The sequence below is a fragment of the Dermacentor silvarum genome, chromosome 9 (assembly GCF_013339745.2).
Source record: "Dermacentor silvarum isolate Dsil-2018 chromosome 9, BIME_Dsil_1.4, whole genome shotgun sequence".
NCBI lineage: Eukaryota > Metazoa > Arthropoda > Arachnida > Ixodida > Ixodidae > Dermacentor > Dermacentor silvarum.
Window position 1 is genome coordinate 84130961 of NC_051162.1, and position 26824 is coordinate 84157784.

The following is a 26824-nucleotide window of genomic DNA, read 5'->3' on the forward strand; positions in this document are numbered from 1 at the left end:
TGTTTTGCACCCCGCACATTCTGAATGGCAGAGTCAGTATTTTCTGTACCCGTAAGAAACTACTATGGAGTTCAAAGACGACCTTCTGGGCGATATTCACCAATGAGTCGTTCGTGGCGAATTGGCTGTCTACTTTCAGAGGCTGTTACTTTTATGAGTAATAAACAAAGAGCGAGGGCAGTGTACAAAGGTTTACGCAGACATCTATTTACGCAGACATCATCTTACCATTTTGTGGTCGTTAGCAAAATTGCCCTCATAAGTTCATCACATTTGCTTTGCAAATATAACCTATTTGTTGGTGTTACTCGCTGTGCCTACGAACTGAAACATCGCTTTTCTGCAGAAATTGGCAGCGGATGCCCAGACCCCGTCGCCTGCACTAAAAGCTGCAAGGACAAGGGTGTCGCAATAGGCCTATGCGTTGACCTACTGCAGCTGAAAGGCTGTCTGTGCCTACTCTAAATGTGGCTGAAGTCCTCGAATCTCTGGCAAGACCTCGCTACACGTTGGCTCAATAAATGCATCCCGTCTTACATTGAAAAATTTGTTTCTCTCATTTTATTCGCCGTCTCAGATGTTCATCGCCCCCGCGAGCTCTCTGGTCGTCCAGCAGCTGCTCTTGAATAATCGGACACTTCTTTTACCTGGACGGAAACAGTTCACAACAAAGAATCGCGCATAATAAACGTGGTTGTGCAATTGAATAAGAAACATTCCTTTTAAAACCATGAATACCAATTTTCAGCATGAACATGCATTCATCGCAGCGATGGTGATGTATCCATTTTGAACTACGATGGTGATGTACCCATTCGCAACATGGCGTCAAACACCGCGCGCATCGTTTTGAGACTGCCGTCGTCTGTTAGCTACTTGCGCTTGTCCGAGCAAACATCTCCTGACAGCTCCAACAGTCCGCGGGCAGTCCGGAACTTCCGGTGCGTGAATAAACGAACGCGCTTCTGACAACACTCGGACAAGTGGGCGGAGCTTCGGAAGCTGTCCGAGCAAAATCAAATGCAGCACAGCAGTCCCAAGCAGTCCGGGACTGTCAGGGACTGATAATCGAAGAGGCCTATTGTACACATACGACCTCTGTGTCTGCTTGGAATGTTTCCGCTTTTACGTCTTTTAATTGCGCGCACTAGACGCTAAGCCTTTTTTGTACGTTTCAAGCAGCAATAGAGTCGCAGGCACCCCTTTCTAGAGCAGCAAGCACCCCTTTCCCAAACTAGTTGCCGAGGCTAAATATTTTTGAGTAATATCTTCATAAACCATCAACTTAAGAAAGAAATCAGCTTTCAAAACACGTTATGTGGGTTTATTGTCCAAAATACTTTGTAGCTAAACGAGAAAGATATTGCGATAGGAATTATATGGACATTCCAAGCGCATTTTTGCCGTCGCCGTCGTAGTGATATTTTGTATAAAGTCCAACGGTGATAAAATCGTAGCCGCGTGACGTGCGTTGTGTGTGCCAGTGAAAGCGTGCAACGGTGAGCCGGAAATAGCAGCCTAATCTAGTGTACGCGAGAGAGGAAGGCGGCCGGAAGCGCACGGCGTTGGTTCACTGTTTCGAAGTCTGTTTTTATACTGCAAAACCTTAAAGCAACCAATTTCTTGTGAGATAAATTTGGTGCAGATAGAGAGAAACAAAAAGGGAAAGAAAACTCAATAACCTGCTTTTCCCTGCAGTCTGTTCGCCTCATTTAGACGAGAATGATCTGAACTGTCCACCCGGCGTCGACGGCGAGTTGCGGCTTGCTGTGCTCTCTGCACAGCAGTATTCTGAACCCGATCAAGCCTTAAAACTGCAATTTACATGTCGGGCACGCTACGTTTGCAAGCACCTTACTAGATGGCGCCGCCATACTGGTGGAGGCTCGGCAGCTCGGGATCACGTTGATTGAGTGCGACTGTTTCTCACAACAAATCCGTGCAGGGGCGGGGCCTTGCCTCGATGACGTTTCACCGTTTTCTTTTTCCCCTATCTCTTTGGCGGCGCGGTTGGTTGTGTGCCGGTGCCGCTCCCGTCGTTAGGGTGTGGCGGAGCAATGCGAAGCAACACCCCAAATAAAAAAATACTGCTCCAGCCAGGTAGACTGCCCTCTCGCTGATAGTGAGATTATAATTGGATCACCAAAACAGTGATATGTTTATTTAGGAATAGCATCGACCCCTTAATAGCAGCCACAGATATGTCTAGTCACAACCAGCCCAGCCTGTTCTCCGTTCCAATGCTGCTGGCGTTGGAACGGCGCCAAACAGAGACGAAGAAAAGAATTACGCGGCAATGGTGATACGTCAGCTAGGCGAGGCCCCGCCCCTGCACGGATTTGTTGTGAAAACAGTCCCACCCGCGTTGATTATGCGCCGCGTCTGAACCGCATCTCGTCGTCTAGCTGCGCCTGGGCACGCTGTGTTTGGAGGCGGCTTACCTAGATGCCGCCACTATTCTGGTGGAGGCTAGGGTCGCCTGCCCCTGCGCGCTTGGGAGCGTTTCAGGGCATTTTTCCACTGCCCGATAGCAAGCGCTTGCGTGGCTAAGTGGTAGGTAACTGGCTCCGACGCAGCGGGCGCTGGTTCGATCCAGCGGCTATTGAAACTGAAACGGCTATTGGAATGAGCCCATAACATCTTCCGCTGTAAAAAAAAACATCGCCACCCAAGCGCGCGAACTGACCATCCGCGCTGACGCCACTGCGAGTCGAGGCTCCGTCGATTCTAGGCTCGTCGAGTTTGGTGACACTCTCTCCACCTTCAACGAGGTTACCAAAAACTACTACCTTGGTAGGAGACTATACTCTCCCCCACACGGCACACTAACCACACCTCAAGCTGTCACACTACGCATGCTTCAGACGGGATCATATCCCAACCTGAATTTATTTCACTACATCAATCCTGACTGCTTTAGTCCAGACTGCCCTAGCTGCGGAAAATGTAGTACTTTAGACCACATGCTCTGGGGATGCCCCTCGTTACAGAGGGGCCCGCAGCGATGCACTGCAGAGGAGTGGAGCTCTGCTCTTCGGAGCTCCGACCAGTCACGCTAATTTTGGCTGTCCAGAGAGCCCACTATGCGGCGCTGGAGCTTGGTCTCCCCGTGCCGACGTGGGTGCGGCCAGCGGCTTCGTCGTCTCCCTGAGAGGGGGCAACGGAGCTTCTCAGGGCTTTCATTAAAGTTCTTTGTCTGTCTGTCTGCTATCCAAGCACTCCACAGATGGTTAACCAGCTAAGCTGAAACCTACGGTCCCAGTATTTATCACTCGATTAATCGCGACGGTGCAACAAAGTCTTTCTCATATATTTTATTACGTCTGTGTGTTTGTTAATGAGGTTACACACACGTTCGGCAGCGACGGATTAACGGCGTCACTTACGTTATGCCAGCATTCCGCGGCTGTCAAATTGCAGCTTGCGATATTTCAAAGTTACATTGCGTAAAATAATAATGTCTCCGTCATGTAAGACGATGAAAGGTTCATTATTGGCTCTCCATTACGACGACAGAAGAGAACTCTAATTCAACGCTGGAATGATGAACGGCATTGGTGCCAGTTGTGGAAGAAGACGACGAACGAGGGAGCACGAGCGCGTTCGAGGTTTCGCAGAGGGGTGCCAACGAGCCAGATGTGGAAGAAGACGACGACGCTAGAGCCATTGCTGACGATGATAATTTATGCGTACCGGTCATAGACGGACGAATGAGCTAGCCATATACAGCTTCGCTGTAAATGTCCTAGGCCTCCGCAGCACACGCAGCAGTCACTGCGTAAGCTGGAGTAGCGACTTTACGGGAGCATAATTTTCCGCACCAAACACTACAAGATCTTCGCGGCGAAGTCCCTTTGCCTCGGTTTCACGAGAAGGATTTGAACTGTTCGCTTAATTAGCACAGTCGCTTGACACTAGTCACGCTATGTTAGATGCGCGCCGCGTAGCGGCGTTTCTTGCACACTTTATATTGCACTTGCACATCAATGCACCAGGTGGCACGCCATGTAGCAGTTGCATAAGCAACTGTGCAACTGTTACCTGTGGTAGTTTAATTTGGTAGCAGGTTTGGCACAAGGTGGATAGAGAAGGGTTGAGGACGAAAAAAAAGATTAAGGAGATGTATACAAAAATTCAAGAATTAAACACATGTATAGCATTCAAGACTAAACCAAGCAAGCTAGGTGACTGTTTTTTACTGTCCCGTTTCATCATGATCTTCCTCATTACCGTTACCATCGTATCGCGCGATTTGTCACGCGATGTGCCGCACGCCGCGTATCATCGACTGGTGCGGCTGCTGCTGGAAACATCTGGAAAGCTGAGTCATTGAATGGGATAAATCACCTGAAATATACCATTAAACACCAATACTTTCATAGAAAATTGCTTTTTACTGGCCAATAAAGCCTCCAAAATTTGAACGTTTGTATAGACCAGAATATTTTAGCCTCGCACGCAGGCGGCGGGTGCGCTCCAATACCCTCGACACCAGGCGTCACCTCTCAGCGTGGACTGCGGCAATCGGCAGACTAGCGTGTGTTTATGTGCGCGTAGCGCTTGTTTGTGCCGTTGCTACTCACGGTTTGAGTGAGTAGCCACAATGTATAAAACCTGCTCGGCAGAGTGGCATTATGCCGTCGTCGGCATTCTTGATAGGAATATGGCGAGAGCCAATTTTTAAACATTCCGCGCGGCGTTTGAAAGCGAAAGCCTGGTACAAATTTAGTGATCCATTGTGTTGTGCATTAAGTTACACAGCGGGTTATACATTACCAAATGATAGGTTTTCGCTACATGTAAAACTCCGTGTGGCGAATACCAGCATACAAATATCTGTACATGAAAAGCATGGACACAGAATGGAGGAATAGGTTAAGGCAGTTGATAACCAAGTACAGGATAATCATAACTGTAAATAGACAGCCACGAGTCATCAGAAAGAAAGTGAGAGAACTCGAGACAGTGAATTAGCTGCAAAGTATGGAAACAAAAAGGACCATGAAGATTTACAGGAATGAGAAGAAAGCAATTAGAAGGGAAAACCTATACGATAACACAAAGGGCATTGCCTTGCTATTTGAGGCTCGAGCCGGTTGCCTAAGGATCAAAACATGCCGGAGCAAATATTCGGAATTAGATGAGGCATGTATATGCTGTAGTAAAGATCCAGATACCACTCAGCAAACCCTAAGGGAAAGCGACGGGATTCACCCAGCGATTACCGTAGGTAACGTAAAACTTCAGGAAGCGCTTGGGTTCAACTTCAACTGATCAGCCGTAGAGATAAGCGTGATACGATTAGATTGCTGATGGAAAACATCAGGGAAAATGTTGATACGACAGGATCACCTACAATCATAGGTCATGGTACCAGGTAAATTTTGAAGGTAAAAAAACTGTCAGCCCTTCCAATGGGGTGGAGATGAAAGACCAGCGATGCTGTACTATGGCGGTAATATATGTATTTCCAATTATGACTATTAGGATGTGATGGTGTAATTGGTTATTCGAAATATTAGACAATGAGAAGTATATATGATCCGGTGGTTTTCATTTATTTAGCGACCGCAGGGACCATAGCCTTATGGTCGCTACAGTACACCGCCATAAGGTGTGCGGCAAACGTTGGCACATTCTTCATAAACACGTCACCAACGCCGCGCACGTTCAGGGCGAACACCGGCAAAACGCCACCGCCGTCGACAACAGTTCTGCGCATAACTGAACCACTTATGTTTGCCGCAGCTGAATTGCAACCATAACCTACACCACAATATTGGAAATGAGCCTCAAGAGGTGATGAGAAGCTAAGCTTGCGATTTTCAACAATAAATTGTACGGATCCTTCGCATTGTGGGAATGCACAACCGCAACGAGCGTAGTTATGTCGTGAGAGCAGCACGCCAACTATGTTGTAGACGATCGTATGATGGCAATGACATCATTTCTAAGGCGGCTTTTCTACGCCAAGCGACGGCGAGGCAATTGTTGGGTTCCATATAGGTAGCGGACGAGCGTGGGCGATAGGAAAACGTGTTGTGACGTCATCCCCGACCACGTGGTATACAATCATTCACACACAAGTTCATTTCATTTGGTGAAGGGTAAAATGACGATGGCGTTTTGTATTTTTGCGAAGAAGTGTACAACTTGATTAACTTGGGCGAATATGAGTTCTGTACAATGCTACACAGCGTCTACGTAGCGTTTTATAGGAGTTACGTGGAAAGTAGTGCGCCAAGTGGGAAGGTCCCGGAGATGATGACGTCAAACACAGCGCCTCAAAGCACGAACTACTTCGTCTATGACGTTCTTCACCTACCTGGCTATCAAGTATTTTTATCAATGCTTTTTTTTAAGTCGGGGTGGTGAAATGCTGCAGCTTATTTCTGAACACTTAGCTTGTAGACTTCCCCCTGATTTTTCTGCGATAACACCAGACTACGAAGCTTTAGCAATAATACACTATACCCAGGCGGCACGTCAGCTCGGACCAACGTTCGATACGTATTGGCACTTCCTGGCCGAGTGATGGCCTAAGGTTAACAGCGTGGTTCCAATATGGGCTGGGCCATTCTAATTCCTGGCCGAATGATGGCCTAAGATTAACAGTGTGGCGCGAATATAGGCTGTACCATTCTGATAGAGATCCAACGCTGGCCCGCATTACACATTCAGTAAACAATATTAGCTCGTCCATTCAACAAGGCGGGAATTATTGGACCAACTTTCATGTGGACTTGCCAACATGAGTTACTAAGTTGGCTATCTTTGGGCTACATTGGTCCGTAATAAGCCAATTTACGCCTTATCAATTTTTAATACTTTCTGGTACGACTTGCTAAGGTTAAATAGCATGTTTGAAAGACTAATGCACTGATCACAGGCACACTGCGCAGGAACCAGAAATACGTGTGCAAGCTGTGACCCCTTCAACAGAGCTGATACCACGTTGGTTAATTAATTAGTTTCGCTTGACGATACTACTTTCGTTGAGATTTAATAACAGCTTCGCTGATATGCTTATCTGTCACGGGGGACGGGCTGATCGATTTGCTGTGACAGACCGCGGGTTGTTCACAGCAGGGCACGGGTATATACTGGCGCCTGCCGCTTAAGTGTGCTCCACACGTGATAATTAAGCAATGGTTTGTGAATGACCTTATGATAAAAATTTATTACGAGGAACGTATGCTTGCATTACGGTCAGAGGATTACGTAGTACAGTAATCGCAAGTGGCTCCATGTATTGGCGGTTGCCGAGTGCTTGAAGCGTGTACATGAGCACTCAAAATTTGTTTCGCGTCACTTTGGGCAGAAGCAAACAAAAAACCTTGCGACCTTGCAATGTTCGCTAGAATGCTATGCTTCCAAGTTTTCGCACGACAGCCGATGGAATAGCAAATTTGGTCCTTTTCTTGGCGCCGTCGGCAGAAAAGGCACTCGACTCGATCATTGCTGTCGACGGCATGCGATGCAATGTCTTTCTTATCAAATCGGACCTTAAAGAGACGTTTAAGCGTGACTGAATCTGTAAACCCAAAAACTGATGAAAAAAAAATATATATATATATTACTACGTAAAATGCAGCACTGGCTGCTTCGTGTAAGTGGTCGTGTGCGTGGTGTGCGGATACCTTATCGCCATTCTCGGCAAGACGCGTGTTCGAATCCTCCTCCTCTTTACATTTTTTTTCCTTTTCTTTTTTTTTAAGTTGCTTATTAATGCGCGGTTACCGTTTGTAATTCCATGCGTTTTCACCCCGATTAATCTGTGGTTATTGGGAGAAATGCCGCTGAAGTGCTAGCATTTCTGGGGGACTTCCGAAGAAAACATTAAATTGTGGGGTTTTACGTGCCAAAACCACGATCTGATTATGAGGCACGCCGTAGTGGGGGACTCCGGAAATTTGGACAACCTGGGGTTCTTTAACGTGCACTGGTGTTTTCGCATTTCGCCCCCATCGAAATGGGCCGCCGTGGCCGGGATTCGATCCCGCGGTCGGGGACTTCCGAGACATGCTCACAAAAGTGTGGATGGATGGGTGGATAAGGCTGCACCCTTTAAATCGGGCGGCGGCACACGCAACCTAGCCGTGACTAATAAGTTATTTTGTACTTAGCGGAGGGTGATCTTGCAATATAGGCCGCCCCCTGTCTTAGGCGACTATATATATAGCAGCATTGGTGAAGTGAGGTTGAGGCTAATGTGCCTGGATTAAAACATGTTAGAAGTTTCTATGGCAACAAATCATATAACACGAAACATACACATACTCACGTGTCATCACAGACTTTTGAATTCATCATTAAAAAAATGCCACAGTCATCCATTACACTGTGCACAATAATAACAGCTCATACAAGTGACCAAATGCTGTGCATAAAAAGATTTCATTCATGGGGTTTGATGTCCCTAAGCAACAGGCGTGTATGCATGTAGCTGTGATAAATGGTGTGGTGGAAGAAAATGGATTCATTTTGACCTCCTGGGAGTCCAACATGCAGCCAAAGTGCACTATACACAAGCATTATTTTGCATTTTGCCCACATTCATTACATTGTGGCCACTGCTGGTAGGATCGAGTAGTATGTTCAGTGTTATTCATACAGAAAAGCAATGTAAACTTCCATGGCAATTATATGTCACAAGGCCTCTTTCCTGAATGTTGCACCATCTGACACATATGTAGTCACAACTCTGAACCCTCAAAACGCTTGTCCCTTGTCTACTCTTTCTTTCGTGCCATGTCTGCTTTTTTTTTTGGGGGGGGGGAGGTTCTTAAATCATGTTTCATATGCACCAACTAGGCTTGTAAATGCCCTTTTATGTGAACTACAGTTTATTAAAAAGCTTGTTGTTTCTTTGTGTAGTGTTCATCTTTAGCACTGCAAACAGCTTAAAATCTGCAAAACTAATGACAACTGGAAAGTTCGTGTGGTAACCTGATGAAATGGCACACACATTTCAAATAAACTTTAGTTTATAGTCACTGCATTATCTGTTTCTTCTTTTGTGTTTGTCTTCAGTGCTGTTTCATCATATGTTTATTACCACACCAAACCATTAGCTGTTCCTACTTATGTATACATTCTAAACTGTTTACAGTGTAGAAGTTATGTGTGAGAATCCTGCTACCAGTTGCTTGAAGGAAGTGCAGTAGGTGTTTGCAATTAATATACACTTTGTGGTAGTGATTGTAACTAGACCTAAGAAATGCAAGCCCAATTAAGTGGCTATTGCATTCACTCTAACCAAATCGTCATTATCTCCCATGCCAATGCACACAGGAAAATTCTCATGTTTCTGGTGTCTGTTTTCATAACCATGTACTCACCTCGGATAAGGCTCAACTGTAACAGCAATTTTACACTTTACATTATAGGTGTGCTAAAGGGGACTACCAAGTTAGGCTGTATTCGTAAATTATGCACTGCAATAGCAAAACGGACCCTGTTAACAAAAGAGGCAGCTTGGCAAGTCCGAGAAGAAACAAAATTGGAAGACGAGTGGTAGTGCTGCGGTGAAGTTCTATAGCACCAGGCTCACTGTGATGTCTTCAATTTTGACAAGACCTACTCGGGTCTACTTGTTTATCTGGTCAAGAATGACTTCATTCTAAAGAAGCGAAAAAATAACCTTAGGAACTTTTAAGTACTTCCCCTGTCTTAACACATCCTGAATATGAGGGAACACACTGAAATCTTTCATACTACCACATTGATGCACCAATACGACATTAAAAAAGAAAAAAAAACATTTGGCCTTTATATTCTGCTGTAAAAGTCAACCTAAGTCAGTCTAAGATAACTTAGTTTCGCTCTTTAGTGTCCCTATGCTACGTATACTGAAAGGCAGTGGTTAAGCTGTTGCTTCATTCATAAGGGGCATCATGTCGAAGATGACATGTGCATGACAACTATAAGGACATGCCATGACGCATCACAGATACAGTAATTGTGCCACCTCTCATCTTCCATGGCACAGCTTGAGATAATGTAAAATTGAGTGTGGAATAATGTGGTGCGTCCATTGTGCTAATGCACACCAAAAGGCTGCTCCAGTGACAATGTGCATGCTGCATGCATAGATGCAGATTTATATACTGTGTACACGCTAGCTTTCCACATGTGTGGAAGCAGCAAGGGCTGCTGCCATTAAGATGTGAGGCTTAGATAGGCAAGGTGCTGAATGATGACCAACCTGCTCTATTATGCAGTCACTGTCAGGCTTAGCCCCAAATATGTTGCAATCTAGGCAGAACTACATTGCTGCACCTCACTGCAGCTCATTTTTGAAGCATTAGGCATGTTGTTATTAATGTCTTGAAAGAGTGCTGCATTCACTCAAATGAATAGAGGTGTCAGCAAGGAATATGTTGCCGGGAAGCTGATGGGCATTTCAGTAGTGCCACTGATGTGGTGGCACAGTGACTGTGAAAAAAAAATGAGATGGGCAGTAATATGCACGTCAAGGTGATCACAACAGAGAAGAATAAACAACGAAATAATCTAATATTTGTGCATTTTTGCACAAGAAAGTAGAGAAGGGGCCCAATGTGAATCGACGGTTTTCAGCACACAGCAAGCTTGATGGCTTCTGTTTCCATATTGCAAACCAATTCAAGGGTCGCTACATGTCAAAATATGCCACAGAGTTCACATGCCACAGAAATAATTTGTAGAGCCCTTTTACATGTGGCAGGGTTTACATTCATTGATCAGTGCATCAATGATAGAATCCGTGAACGTTGCTTTTGCTGCCCATGGGTACACAGGTGGCCATTTATTCTTTCATTGTTGTGAATGCAGCTATACCTCCAGTTTTTATGATGTGCATGAGATGGGAAAGGCATGTACACCTCTTGAAAGTGAGCTTCTGGAAATGTACTAATTAAGAAACACAGCTCCTGACATGCAAGCATGACATCTGTTTTTCTCACTGATAAAGAACGCAGACATTTAGAATAACCTATGAACCTTGTTAAGGTGAGATGTGGCTGCAGGGATCACTCACATACAAAGCATTTAGTTGCGATATATCTTTTGAATAACCCCAGAAAGCCTAAAACCCATTTTGCTAAAACAAAACAAAAAACAAACAAATAATAAAGAAAAGATTAAAAAACAACTTAAACTTTGTCACCTAGAAAGTACGTTTGTATCCTCCCCCCAACTGAAAAAAAGTTTTTATAACTTAGTAATTAATTATAAATTGACTATCTGAGCTACCTGCAATTTAAGCTATGGTTCAGTGTGTCGAAGACACTAGCGTGAATTTCGCAAACTTTCCCACCCTTACAAGAGTTCGGTAGCTCATGTGTGTCAAAAATGCCATGTTGGGCATTGTGAAGATAAACTAATATCTCCAAGTCTAACTCTTGTTCTGTCACTTGTCTTGCTTCTGTCCTCCTGGATTTTATGCTGGTTCTTTTTTTTTTCTTTTATTCAAACAAAACTCGCAGCGCCATTGGCATTATTGCGAGGGGCATAATACAGAATAAAACAAATCGACAGAGTTTTGGCTGACAGCCTCAGCCGGTAACAAATTCCACTCCGATATGGTCCTCGGAAAGAAAGAAAACTTAAAAAGGTTAGTCCTGGGGGCATACTCCCGAACCTTGACCACATGGTCTCTTCGGGTGGACAAGTAATATGGAGGACGCAGATATGACGAGGCCTTGATTCCAGTTTGATTATTATATATAGCGTAAAAAAAGCTTGAGGTGAAGATTTTTGCGGCGTTTGCTTAGAGGAGTCCATCCTAGATTTCTTTTTCATTCCGTTGCACTATCAAACCGATTGTACCGCCCCAGGACATACCTTGCAGCACTAGACTGTATGCATTCCAACGATTTAATTCGTACAGAATGGGATTGCACAGAATGGGATCTGTTCTAAAACAAAGCAGCTCTATTTAAAGCATGCCAATTACAGAAATGAATTGAGAATATATTTGAATCAGTTTTGAGAATATATTAAGCTAGCACAAACAGGGCACTTATCACTGGAAAACACCAGAATGGGTGGCGCTTGTTCTCTTGAGACCGAAATGATGCAATCGTGCTGCTGCATGAACTTTGGGAAATGTCACCCTGTTTTCAATGTGCAGCCCTTTTTGGTTGCATCGCTCGCACGCATAATAGCCAGTGTGGCCAACAATACATTTGACGTAGCTCCTTGCAGGAGCATCGCAAACCATGGCTCCAATGCTCACCCGAACATGAGCACCTCCTATGCTTAACCCCACAGAGGCTAGGTCGGAGACTTCTTGCACATATGGCTCTAGGTAATCCTGCAGACATAGCGTCTTCCCTGCACCACAGTACACACTGACAAGAAATGGTGGTGATGCCTCCACATTTTTATGCGGCACAAAATGGACCAAAAGGCAAGCTGGCTACTTTTGTAAAGAGGGACTCTGTCAATGTTGCCTTGTAGCTTCAGTTCACTTGGAACTACTTGCCCCGGCTGCAACACTTGACGAATTCCTTCAACAAGGCCAAAGTGCACAAATGAACCATTTTGCTCCACCTGAGCTTTGCGCTCAGTTTTCAAAACTGTCCTAGCATCTTTTGGAAGGTCAGAGATGCCTCTTCGCCGACAGAAATCGAGGACATCGTTAATGCATGCATGCATCATATTATGTTTGGAAGCAATTACAGCAAGCTCTTCACTTGCAGACAGTTGTTCGGAAAGTACATGAGAGAGCGTTAGACTACAAGTGAAGGCTATTCCCTCATCTGGCCCAGTGAAGCTGTCTGAAGCGAGAAAGTCATCAGACTCATCACTTGAATCGCTACCTTGGAGACCTCCTTTGTCACTTGAGCTGCTATCAGTCGCTGAGCTCACATGAGGACGTACCCGCACTATCTGATTGGCATTCTACAAAAGGAGCTTCTTGTCTACAGACGTCGTCAACAAAGGCTTCACTTCTCGAACGCTCGTTCAACCGTTTGAACGGAGGCTCACCACCGTCATCCATGGAAATTGAACTTCACGATTGTCTGCTGGTTCCCGGCTTCGGAGGCGAAAGTCGCTCTACACGAGAACTGTCGGCAGAGGTGAAGCTTGCAGCTTCGTCGTTGGACAAGGAAGGCCAACAAGCTGCGCGAGTTCTAGCTCAGTCATTATCTTGTTGTATTCCTTTCTTACGACTCGACATTTCCTCCACATGGAGGGCATGATGAGCGAGAGGGATGAGTCAGATGCCGAAACCGCAATGCTGTAGCCCGTGCCGAAAAACGCAAGACGACGGCGAGGCGAAAGCGTGGACAGCAGCAGTGCAGTGGGGCAGTCAGTAACAGCAAGGAGCAGCCGACCTGCCAACGCATGAGCCGAATTGAATCGAACCATGGAGGAAGAAAATGTTTTTCTGGAGGAAGAAAAATTTCTTCCTCCATGAAGGAAGTTTTTATTGCGATAGCAATTATATGGACACTTCAAGCAGATTTCTGCCGTCGTCGGCGTGAGGTTCCGTATAAAGTCCAAGGGCGATAAAATCTTGCAACCGGGCGCAAGGGGAACTGGCGACGCAATCTTCCACGCGAAAGTAGCAAAGCGGGGAGGAAGCGCGGAAGGGAGGGAGGGGGGGGGGGAGGCGGCTTCTCCTCTGCCAACAAATGCGTTCATGTAATCTGCGCTTGGTTCTTTATTATGTTTGCGCCGGTACGGGCTGCCGGTGTTGTCGCGCGCACCGTATCTTGCAAGCGACCTCCAAACGGCTCTGACCTTTGTATGCTGTGCATTCGGCCGCTCAGTTTTCCTTTGAAGCGATAAACCGCACGAACCTTCGCTCGCTCGCTGCGGCAGCTGCGCTTGCTGCCAGCGTTTTGACAGTGCTTGTCTGCGGTCATCGAGTGTGATTTATTCATGTGTGCTTGTGCGCGCTGACACCACGCTTGTTAATTCAGTTATAGTGAATTCCACTGGCGGATCTGGAGCGGTGTGCCGAATCCACGACGGAGCAAGAAAATCCGCCGCGGAGCGACCCGATCCCGATCGACCAGTGAAAAATAAACACGCTCCGGCAGGGATTGCAGCGTAAGTTGTCGCACGCATCCGGTTACCCATGTTGCCAATCTCGCATTAGACCACGTTGGGGGTTCTAGGCACAGCGGCAACTGCACTTCGCGTCTTCTTTGACGTAGCCGACGATTTTGGGGCGTTTGTGCGGAGGCTCTGCAAACATTTCATTAAATAAAATTTCGTACAGTACGTACGACTCATCCTCATCGCTGCTGCTGCTGCTTTCTGAAGAGGAACTGTGCGAACTGTCGCTGTCGCTCAAAGCAACGAGGAATCCGGCAGGGTCGAACGACGCCATTTCAGAACTGTAAACAACGCCACAGGGTTACCAGACAGCGCTTGAAAAAGCGCTGCAAGCAACCGACGTACCCGATTGTTCCGGAAGTGACGGCGCCTAGTCGCTGGAGTTCCGGCGAAATCCGGCTCTATAAGACGGATCAACGCGGAGCGCTCCGTCGCGGAGCAAGTTGCCCTAAATCGCCCAGTGGAACATGCCATCTTGCTCTGGATCCGCCAGTGGAATTCAAATTCTCGGCCGCGGAGCAAAAAAACTTGCTCCAGATCCGCCAGTGGAATTTACTATTAGTAGTGAATGTGTCCAACTTTATGCAGCCGATAAAGCTACTATCCCTACTCCGAATAGCTCTCTGCTAATTCGCTATCGCCATTGATGCTTCGCCTTTCGGGCGAAACTGCGACATTTTTTTTCCGTTCTTCCATGAAGCGAACGGATTTTTTAAAGGCCCGTTCGATTCGCCTGCACCACTGTGAACCAGTTCGCGCACCGATTCACGAAAAGCGCGGCACACGAAACAAATGCCGAAGTGCTGACCCGGTGCAGGTGTGTGTTTTGTCCGACCAATGTGCACGGCTTGCGTTAAATAGGTCTTGAGCTGCTGGTGTAATCGGCTTCGGAGACGTTAATATACCCGCGCTTGCCTACACACGGCAGATAGCCGTAAGCTGGGTTTTAACGGCGCTTGTGCATGTGTGCTGTGTCGTCTGCTGCGCTGCTGCTTCGCACCTGTACCACAGTCTATTAGAATATAAGGTATGTGTACATTCTAGGACACTGTACCTGCACGACTGCACAAAGTCGGCACCGACAGTAGAAAGGGTGCAGCAAAATCGCGAACCAGCCCTGCACCTTTCCTGTATATTTTAAACGAACGGCGGATTTCTCATAGGGTGTTCAAAGGCGCCATTGCTGCACCGCTGAAACGAATGAGCTGTTAATACAGGTGAATAGAACGTGTCAAAGCTACGTTCGATTCACCTACACCACCTGCAAACCGTAGCGAAGCAGCCACTAGTACACTCTACAGCCACGGAAAGCCGGATTGCGGATCGAATTAATACAAACATTAGTATACATTTTTTTTTCGTTTTTGTCATTCAATGATTCTGGTGCGACCCACGCGACTTGAACGCGCTTCCCGGTATGCTTGTTTTTATTGCGTATCATCCGCCGTAATTAATTAAATAATAATGTACTTTTGCACTGGCGATTCGAGAGATGACTAAAAAAAAAAGAAAAAAGAGAGCGTCGGTTCCTCGATTTCCTCTCTCTCCTTTCGTCCTGGAATTTGCGCCATCACCATCGACGACAGCCTTGCCTTGTGCGCAACGTGGTAACCGAGGAGACTGAAGTCAACGTGTGCGTGAGTATGCATTTTTAATACGAGAGTTTTCTTGTCGTGATTGTACCTTATGTGCATTCTCATCTACGGGTCAACGTCGTGTGCGAGTATGCGTAGTTAATGGCGCGTGCCAAATATGCAGCGAGCGCACGTGTGGCTAGGCCGATCGGTCGCGTGCTACGTGCGCTCGAGATGAGTTCAATCATGCGCGCATGTTATATACTCCGGAATGGCATTGACTAGACCGCTTTTTTTGATGCACAGAAAGAAGCTGGGCGTAGATTTCATGCACGACTTGCGCGATATAGCTACACTATAGGTCTTGAATGAGGTCTGTCGGGGATCTATGCGCGTGTTACCCGGCCACAAGCACTTCATCTCCTGCATCGTTTAGGGCAGCGGAGTCTACACGCAACCGTGCCGGCCAGGAAATAAATTAGCCGTTTTCGCGAGAAATTCCGACGTCACTGCTGCGGTGGTGCCAAACAAAGCCATGTGGATTCTATGCGAACATTAAAGCACCTGAAAAATAATCTAAGAGACTTCTTTAGTGCTCGGCGTGGTCTAATGGCTCCCTGTTCGTCCAGTACGAGTGGTGCGTGTTAGTGCCACAATATGAGATCATGTAACACTTTGCTTCAGCCACGTGTTGTTCACAACTTAGCCTAAACTTTCACCGCCTACCGCTAGCTTTGCTCTCCATGGGAGACGAGCTTAATTGTACCTCGTGCAAAAGGATACATGCTCTAATGAAACCGCCGATTTCGCATGCTTGCACAAAAAGCTCCAGCCTTATGCAGTGGATCGACCACATGAATCAAACGGCGCATGTAAATAGCGGAGCGCTTGTGGCACACGTGGATCTTTAGCAAAACCTCTAAAACAGATTCGGTGCATAGAAAAAAAACTTCTCAATTGCAGCGTGCCCCGTACTAGACGCGGAGACTAGGCGCAGAATGGCTCCTTATACGCGCGGCGATTCTGATGTCATGCCAGCTTCCTTAGGCAGAAATTATGAGATAATGTGCAGCAGTCAACACGCTTCTCGGCAAGTCATGAGGTGGTTTACGTCAGTAGTAATAGTTCTGCATCTAACTTTTGCACCAATTGCTTATTCGTGACAGTCGCGTTTCCACACAGACGATTTTTGTTCTTCGTGAGACTGAAATTTCATTACATATACAAAATTTATGGGTGTTAAGTTTCATTAAGTAGCTGGTCAGGGAGGTTTGCCGCATGTTGCCTGCTCCTGGAACATGTGGCAAACCTCCCTGACCAGCTGCTTTCTACAGCAGGCAGCGACACAAGTTTATGCTAGTGCTCTCGTTGCAGCAGGTCACATCCCCACAAGTGAAGGCAGATTCTCACTTTTTTTTCTAAAAGCACCAGGCAATTAACTGTGGTAAGTGTCATACTCAACGAAGGCGACCCCAAAATGTAATCGTTCTGCAAAATTTGAGCAAGAACAGTGCAGTATTGAGTGCAAAACCTTTTTTCGAACAGGTTCAGCGAAATCGTTCAGCACCCTGTAGAAGTTTGACGTACATATCACGGCTAACCTTATGCTCAGCTGTCTTAACTGACTGTTGAACTTGTACCTTGAACTCGTATATACCAAGTAAATCAAACGAGTAGTATTGTCATCTCATTCAAACAGTTTAAGTTCAAGATTATGAGTTTATGAGGGCAGTAACTGCAATGCATTGTTGCAGCCCTTTCACTGTCTCATGGCTGTATCAAGTGCTCATATGCTATATGTACCAATTACAGTACCACGTTTTCCTTTTGTTTTGACCTAATATTGTGTCGCATTAATACGGTTCTTTTTTTCTCGTATTATTGCAACAGCTAACATTGGATAAGTAGGAATGACATTGTGTTGTACCTAATCCTTGTACCTGTGACCACTACCCTCTGTAACAAAAAAACCCTGATGGTATAGTGTCCCAGCTGTTATGTAACAAGCTTTAAAAATACACAGATAATTTTACACAAATAAAACCAAGTGCATGTTATTCAGAGTCCAGTTGAGAAATGGCCAGTAATTTATTAGCCCTTGGCACCTAATTAGTTATAGCTAACGCTTTTAATTTAGTCATCTATCTGTTAGGGTGTTGATCAGGAAGTTGTATGATATATTAGAGTGACATGCTTCTAGCAAGGTCCACATCATGTTTTTTTTCTCGTGGAGAGAAGCCTGGAAGTATGAAAACTGCCATGCGTCAATGCACTCGTGTGCAAAAGGTTGCTGTGCCATCCAACAGTCTCAGCGGGGAAAGTTAACTGTCCTTTCTGGGGTTTTACGTGCCAAAACCAGTTCCGAGGAGCTGTTGGGGAGCTGTTGGTGCATTGTGTAAAGAATATTTATGTTATTGTCAATGACAGGGCCAGCTTGCTTACCCACTAAGAGTTTCAGGGCCCTGCAATTCCATGCACATGATCTTTTTCAAATTTCATGGGGTGGGGGGTTTCATTACCGGAAAAAATAAGCACACAATGTTTTTCTCACTGGAAACGGTTTGTTTTGGTGTCACTTATGATGCTCATCTCCCAAATTAACATCTTGACAATTAGAACAAATAAAAAGTTGGCTCATTGCTTTGCTACTTGGATGACGTGCATCATGAATACTAGCACTTTTTCAACCAAACTCCAAAGAACATGCACTTTGTTTTGTTTGTGTAGACTTAACAGTAATTTACTGATGCAGAAGTACTTTTCTCTTTAGTGTCCCTTTAAGACCGCGGTGGTGAGGACCAACACAGTTCGTTTGCCTCCCCCCCCCCCTTTTTCTTTAAAGTTTGTGTATGATGCACTTTGGTATAGCTGTTGAAAATGCTGCAATTATTGTTGACAAGCACCATTGTTGCACATACAGGAAAGTAATCAAGCCTTCGCTGTTTATTATTATGCATAATTTTTCCCCGCCTAGCTTGCAATGCCTACATCTGTAAAATTAGCAATAGATTGAATATTAGCAGCACTCTTGCCATTTTATGGCTGATATCTTGCAGGTGTAAACCTGCCTTAGAAGGTTGCATAGTTTGTTAAACATCTAACTTTAAAAACTGTGCATCAAGAGGCTTGCACCTTTTGGCCAGTTTGAATGTTGCCATTCCAAGTTATACCAAATGCAATCTGCGTTTTTGCATTGAAAGGGGTTTGTAATAATAAATGATTCATTGTTTATTGAGATTTGCAGGTGCTTGACTGTCTCCCATATGTCATAACATTGACTGTTGGTGGCGGTGGGTGCAACTGAAAACTTGCAAAGAATATAAAAACAATGACAAACTAATTCTTTAGTGGCATTCTACAGTTCCTGAGTTATGTTAACTTGTACCAATGATACTTTCACGTCATCAAAGCTGTGCCAGCTTGTTCACAATGTCTGCGCAGTTTGCTTTGGGCATTCACAGAGGTCACAAATATCTTATTCGTGACATTTGTCCGTTGAATGTAGCCTGCACAGCTTAACAGGTTGCTTGTCGTTCTAGTGTCTATTATAATCTGTTTTGAATATTTTTACTTTGTTCAAAGGCACTTAAGACAAGGCAAAGAGGAGGGCCAAGAAGGCGGAATGCGAGTTGGCTGTGGACACCACGGAGCTGTCGGGTAATTGCTAGTGTTTTTTGTTTTTTTATTCTCATGCTTATGTGAAAGGGGAAGGCAAACTTGGAGCAGGGTTACATTTACAGAGCAGTCGCTCTGCCAACTGGGCTGACCAGGAAGCTAGAGGTGACAGCTTCAGGCTAAAGTGGCAAGTCAAAGTGCATGCAAAAGTTTTTTTCTGGAAAAGCTGCCGGTTTGAGGGGTTGAGTCTTATAAAAGATGCGACTTATAGACCAGAAAATATGGTACTCCCCATTAGGACACAATAGAATGGTTCCACCTCTCCTTCTATTGCTGGAGGTACCCTTGAAAGTCTTTAAATACCTATGAATTTTTGTCACCGAGACCTGTACAAATCCTGATACTTTGCATTTACCTGAGTGCTCTGAAACAACCAAATATGCCATAAATATACCGCTTCTGCTGTGAAGTAAATATTTTTGTGTTTCAGCGATGCTGCTGCGGGTGCAGCTGAGGCATGAAGTACGGGTCGTGTCTGAGAGGCTGGATGAAACTGAACCTCTTAACAAGACCCGTACAGTGTCTCAGCCTGCCTTGTCGACGGTGCCTCCAGTTCTTCCTCGGCTACCTGCCGACAATATTAAAGAATTAGAGGCAGCCGTGCGGGATGAGGCTGTGGCTGCCACCTTGGTTTGTACTGCCCTTTTATTTGTAATTATGAGGCTATGTAACATGTGGAAGTTCTGTGCTGTTTCATGAAACATGGTGTGGGTTCTATGTGAAGAAACTTTGCATCGCACACACTAAAGAGTTCATGGAAATAATTTGTTCCCTGCTGTATAGTTTCTAATGACATGTTTGGACTGGACCTTAGTTTCTTTAACATGCATCTAACCGTACACTAGTGTTCTTGCAATGAGACCTCATCGAAATGTGACCCTGACTGCCAGAATCAAATCTTTCACCTCGAGCTCAGCACCGCAACGCCATAGGCACTGAGCTGCCATAGTGGCTTGCTGAATAGGTGATTTCCAACAGCTCTCCGTAGAGATACATTCATGAAGCAGGAGTAAATCGTTAAGTTAATAAAAATCTATTGCTGATATAAAATGCAAACTGTGGCAGCTTTCTATAGAAGGGCACAATGTAGAGCACTTGTTAATAAATTCTTTTTGTTAGACGAGTTGGCACATCGTGAATGATAAATAGCAGTGCAAACAAGTGGGACACAGTACAGGAAAAGGGGTGCAATGATGTTCTGTATATACTGCATTTACCTCATTTTAATCTACAGTTTTGTTTTCTAAATAATAGAGTTTGAAAATTGCATTGCAGTCGGATATGTAATGAAAACCACATTTGCAGCAAGTCTAGTGTACCTGTTGTCGAATTGCCTGATTGCACTAACATTTTTTTTTCTTGTGCTACAAGCCCATGAAACAAACTCCTAAACTATCCAGTTTCATGCAATGGTTCAAAGCATTTTCTAGAGCACTAGCAATTACTTTAAGAATGTAAACCCACATACCCTGTGGCCCGTTACCTTTTATTCCACTACTCTGATTTTTCTGTGCTTTGTTTTACTTCTTCTTCTTTGTGGGGTTTTACGTGCCAAAACCAGTTCTGATTATGAGGCACGCCGTAGTGGAGGGCTCCGGATTAATTTTGACCACCTGGGGTTCTTTAACGTGCACTACAACGCAAGCACACGGGCGTTTTTGCATTTCGCCTCCATCGAAATGCGGCCGCCGGGGCCGGGATTCGATCCCGCGCCCTCGTGCTCAGCAGCGCAACGCCTTAGCTGACTGAGCTACCCCGGCGGGTCGTGCTTTGTTTTATCTACCACTATTCTACATTATGTAAGAGAATTTATGCCCTTCATATTGAATAAGTGAAATACCCTATTTACTTATGTAATGGACACGTTTGCATAATGAACGCACCCCCAACTTTCGTCGTCAAAATTTCAAAATTTTTTTCTCCCGTGAAATAAACACACCCTGAACTTGCTGCCGTGAAGTAGGAGAGACACAGTACGATGCGGCGTCCGATATGGCATTCAGTGGGTACGATTGTATCAGACGCTGAATTGTACGTGTGTCTCCTACTTTTATAGCGGTAGCATCATATGGACACTCCAGGTGCATTTTTGAAGTCGGCGCCAATGATCGCGGCTTTATCCCACATTGGAGGGAAGAAAGCGGGTAGGAAACGCGCCGTATTTCGTCGTGTGCATGGCGCCGTTGGGAGGGGAGGGAGGCGGCACAGCAACTGCACATTGCACGGCCGGGCGTGCCCTATCTTGAAAACGATCTGCGTCGGAGGCTGAGTCTAGGTGCGACGGCAGCTTATACTTTTGAGCGTACTCCGTTATCGCCGCTCAGTTTGCGTTGAAGTGATACATGGCATGAAGGTCACTTCGCTCGCTGTTGCTGCAGCGCTTCCTCACACCAGCATTTCGACTGTGAGTGTCCGCGGTCATCGAGTGTGATTGGTTCATGTTTGCCTGTGCGCGCTGACACCATGCTGGTTAAATTACTTTGGAAGTTTATACGGGCGATAGAACTACTATCCTTACTTTGTATAGCTCTCTGCACATTTGCTATCGCAATCGATGGTTCGCCTTGCGGACGAAATTGCGGCTTTCTTTCAAACAAATCATTCAAAACAAATCATTCAAAATTTTACCCTGCATAATAAACGCACCTCCCCCCCCCCAACTTGCGCATATTTTCAAAGGAAAAAAGTGCGTTCATTATGCGAGTAAATACGGTATTGTAATGGGGGTGCCCCATTTTCCATGCCGTAATGACAAGGATTGGGAAAGTTGGTCAAATTGCGAACACCTCGAACCATTGCATTGAACATTCATGGCAAAAACAGATGCTGGCCATAGAGAGAACATGGCCCCCGTGAAGGGGAAATAGCATTGTTTAATGTTTTTTCACCTTGGTTGCCATCCGTTTTGTTTTTTGACAGGCTTTTTCCCACCCAGTTTAAACCCACAATGAATGTAATGCAGACCAAAATAGTGTTGTTGAAGGGGTTATATGTTCTGCCTTCCCCATGAAGACTTGTTCACTGACATAGTTGTTTGCCATATGCCTGTTGTAGCTAAATGAAATCAATAATAGTCAGTGAACAAGGCTTCTGTGTAGAAGCCAAAACATCCTTTCGACAAGCAAGTCGAAGCAAGTGTCAAACCTTCCGATGTCTTACGTGGTTGCCTTCTGTGCCATGATGCTATGAGAGGGAGAAAGCTAAACGAAACTTGGCTGTAGAAAAACTAGTATAAATGAGGTATTTAGTGCACTCTGGGGTTTGCTAATATATTTCTGGGGTTTTAGAGTCCGGAAGCTTCACGTAAAGGGACAGACAACTGCTCGGAACATGAATTGAGAAAACCGCTTGTGCAAAAATGACCTATCCTACTGGTTAAAATAAGCCATGTTTTTCTCATTAAATGGGAATTTATATTTTTAATTCTTCCCCAAAAGTAGCGAAAAATGACCCTTGGCGCGCCACATGGCAAAAACATGAAGATGCATAAGTGGCCTGAAGAGGAGGGCAAACTGGAACAACTTGGTATTGATTCATGGTAAATAAGGAACAGCGCACTGAGAACGTAGACGAAGGGAGACTTGACACACCACAAGTGCTGACTTTCAACTGGAAAACTTATTGAATGAACGAGTTTATGAACACTTGAGCTGTGCATGCACTTGCAAGGCAGTGAACAATTCATGACATGCACTCGTGGTTAGATCAGGTGATACTAAACAAGAATGAATTAAAAAAAAAAACATCACACTGCTCGGCTGTCAACGATTTGCGCGGTCTAAAACGGAAATTTCTCTATCTTGGAAGACTATTGTAGGCTGACTAATGCAACCTGGTCCTGCTTTCTGTATTCTATAGGTCTCGCAAATTTCATGAGTCAATTGGTCTGTGTGGCGAAAAAGCTTCTCGGTCTGAGGGAATTCTGCAGTGCACCCGAATTGCCAAAAGCGAGGCGCAAACAGTGCATTTTGGTGCTCCCTGAGGCGCACGTTTACACACCGCCCTGATTGTCCCACGTACACTCGGCCACAGGTGAGGGGGCTGCTGTACACCATTGCAGTGGCGCAAGGCACACGCATATTAGTGTGCCTTGCGCGAGCGCGCTTATAATACCAGCTTTATATCTTCAAAAGTGGTTGAAAAGGCCAAAATGTAGGCAGTGAACTGCAGTTGCACTCACTCCTGTGAAGCAGAATGATAGGCTGCTTTCACAATTTGCGTAGCTGCAGGTGTAAACATTGCTGAGGGTTAACTTTTGGTTACCACAAAACTACGTCTTTAAAAACTGGTTGTCAGTCGCTTTAACGCAAAATGTGAAGGTCTGAAAAAATCATGTCGGTATGCCTTTAAGCGGTTTTGTGCCACACGTTTGTAGATCTGGCTTTCCTGCACTCTAATGTCACATCCCCTAATTATGCATTGGGAATTTGCATGGGAGTAGAGTTGGTGCGCTTACAAGTGATAGTGAAAGCTTGGAGAGGTAGTTACTATGAAACATAGTTACTGTGCTAAGGGTTATGAAACACAAACATGAAATGCACAGAACAGACAAGACCTGATGCACTTCGTGTTTGTGTTTATTCCAGTAACCCTAAGGTGTTGTAGAGCACATTTACAATTAAAGGGCATTGCGTCATAAACCTCTTCCAGCAAAAATGTTTTGCTTTGCACTCAGCTAAAAATTCACTTCACTTGGCAATAAATTATATTCTGGTAGTATTGGGTAGATTTTTCAACTTGAAAACATTGCCGCATACAATGCTCAATTCCACATCTCTGGCAATTTTTGTCTTTTGCAGCGCAAGCACCTCCTGCAAATAGGAGGGAAGTCACTGCGCGAGGTGGCATCGTATGCCATGAAGGCTGTAATGGCGCACCCCGTCCAAGTGCTTTACAGCCTTCATAGCAGGAAGGGGAAGAGGGCATTCATCAATTTGAAGTTATGCCGGATAGTCACAGGTAAAGCTTCCTCAGTCATCCTTTTGCATTGTTGAAGTATTGTGTGTACAGCCGAACTCCTCTACAGCGAAATGGCTTGCATAACAAGAGGTTGTCCTTGCCAATATCGTGTCTTTCATATAAATTGTCAACTTATACAACGAAGAAATTTGGGCATCCCTGTTGGCTGATTTAATTTTTTACAATGAAAGCCACATACTCAGTTACCACTGCCCTTGCAGAAATTGCGAAAGTGTGCTCTGCACTAGCACCAATGGCAGCTTAGGTGAATTGCTTGACGAGCATGCCAATGAATTGCATCACACCAGGCAGCTTACACGTTTAGCATCAGCGGGTGAGACAGTTGAATATGTCTCGGTTAGTAAAGACATGGTCTGATCATCACTGATGACGTTAACGCTATGTTAGGGTGAAAAAACAAGAATGCCAACGAAGGCAACAGGGATGAAAATCCTGTAAATGGATCAAGAATTTTCATGGCGGGGAAGGCGATAGCATTTAATTATCCGCAGCATTACTTTGCGTATCCTGCATTTCGCCGCTGAGCATGCTGTGAACCTCGGATTCAATAAGGTTGGCTGCGGTTGCAAATTCTGTCAGATAAACTGTGTGCTAAAGACTTAGCAACTTATTTCACTAAGTCTCTTGAAGGTTTTCTTTTGTTGAATGTGTTTGCCTGCTCTATTGTAGGTGATCTTTACGGTGCATGCTGTATGTACTAATTGTGGTCTTTGCATGTTTGTGTGCAGATGTCATCTGTGCGAAAGGGGGGGGGGGGCGGCGACCTGACAAAAGCACAGGACTTCATTAAGTGGTTGCCAAGGTCTGTGGACAGCGGTGGTGGCAGGAAGAGGCGTTTCACAGCAACGTTTGCAGCAGAGCAGCCCGATGATCCCTCCCTTCAGGGCAGGAATCATTGCCTGCCCACTGCTGCCCTCTCCCTGCCCCACCCTTGCCCTCAGGTCCCTGGCAAGTCCACCGTCGGCCCCTCCTGTCCGGCTGCTGCTGCCCCTGCTCCTTCCCCTGCTGCAGCCCCTGCCGCCCCTGCCCCTCCTCCTGCTGCTGCCCCTGGAGCTGAGCACCCCTACTGATGCCTGCATCAGTTCAAGAATTGTATTGTAAATAGTAAAATAGTACTGTAAATAGTATACTAAATAAATTATATTTTCGTTTACGCTTTGCGTGTGTCTGCAGGAAGTTTCCTGCCCGCACTTATTTCCATCACATTTTCTTCGCTACTAATTGTATAGGAAGTAAGCTAGCATACAAGCAACAGAATGGCTAAGTACAGGCTATGCTTGAAACACACTGGATGCAAAATGGCTGAGCACCGGATTTTCTTGAAACGCATTGGCTACAAAATGGCTAAGCACTGGGGTATTCTTGAAACACGTTGGATACAGAATGGCTGAGCACTGGGTATTCTTGAAACACGTTGGATACAGAATGGCTGAGCACTGGGTATTCTTGGAACACATTGGATTCAGAATGGCTGAGCACTGGATGTTCTTGAAACATGTTGGATACAGAATGGCTGAGCACTGGACGTTCTTGAAAGACTGGATACAGGATGGCTTCGCACTGGCTCTATGCTTGAACTACATTGGATTCTACAATGGCAAACTGTACGGCCAATCTTGGCTCGAACAGTGGGTGAACCTTGGATCGGGTTGCACTTTGCCATGATGCCAGGATTGGGCCAAAGTTCGTACCAATTTCTGCGAGCATTTTACCATGCTTGGCCCAGTGCTGTCGTGCTGCCTGGGTAAGTACGTATATGAGGTTTTGTATCGTCCATATGATGATAAAATCGCGGCGTTTTTTCCTTTCTTGAAAATCTGCTGACATGTATGCTCTAACCAGCCAAACCTCATCATAGGTGGCGATTGCAACACAAACCTTTTAGAGTCCACTGGGACATCACGTGATTTTCAACTACTATTTGATTCTTTCGCGTGTAATAATCATGTTACCGAGCCCACTCGTATCGCCTGTAATACTTATTTTTAAAAAAGTGAGGTAGGTGACTTTGCACTATCTGGTACTATTGTTGCAGATTAAATTTGCGATCATTTCCCTAGCCTTCCGTCACGAATTATGATCGGCCCTCGAGAAATGTATGAAATTTCCATAATTTTGTGCCAAAGTGCTGCACACTCTATTGAAAGCAAGTCAGTTGGGAAGGTCCCGGAAATTGTGGCTTCAAACACAGTGCCTCAAGGCATGAAGTACATCGCTCACGACGTTATATGCCTGTTTGCATTTTATGATGACTCAATAAAATTACACAGTTATCGAATATATGCTTATTGAACAGTTAGTCATGCTACGTTTCTTCATAAAGTAAATAATAAACTACTCAAATTACACGTGCAATTTAATCGTTGGCGGCAAGCATTACTAGAAACGAAGAAAAAGTCATTTCAGGATTGCTGCCCAACCACCCCGCGTCAAACGTTCCATCAAACACGGTACCGTCGTCAGCAAAGCGGTCGTTTGTAGCGATACATTCCACTCAGAAATAAAATGGAGGTACTTTAGGTAAGCAGAATGTTTAAGCT

The 26824-nt window shown here is 45.3% G+C and overlaps 1 protein-coding gene and 1 long non-coding RNA gene across 9 annotated transcripts in view; both read left to right on the forward strand.

Annotated features, from left to right (window-relative positions):
- LOC119464813 (uncharacterized) overlaps positions 1-26824 on the forward strand; it is a 97491-nt gene that overhangs the window by 36305 nt on the left and 34362 nt on the right. For 2 of the 8 annotated variants that reach the window (XR_007463632.1, XR_007463635.1), the window contains exon 4: positions 347-372. The exons of 4 other annotated variants lie outside the window; for them this stretch is intronic. This is a non-coding gene — a long non-coding RNA (uncharacterized LOC119464813). Of the gene's footprint in view, positions 1-346; positions 541-3632; positions 3644-26824 lie in introns of those variants that run through there. 2 more of the 8 variants (XR_007463634.1, XR_007463628.1) reach the window with 2 other exon arrangements.
- On the forward strand, positions 15676-25419 carry LOC125940411 (uncharacterized). The gene is made up of 5 exons (XM_049656536.1): positions 15676-15692; positions 19212-19286; positions 19735-19934; positions 24104-24263; positions 25013-25419. The coding sequence occupies exons 3-5, from the start codon at positions 19737-19739 to the stop codon at positions 25072-25074; spliced, it is 420 nt and encodes a 139-aa protein (XP_049512493.1). The 5' UTR covers positions 15676-15692; positions 19212-19286; positions 19735-19736; the 3' UTR covers positions 25075-25419.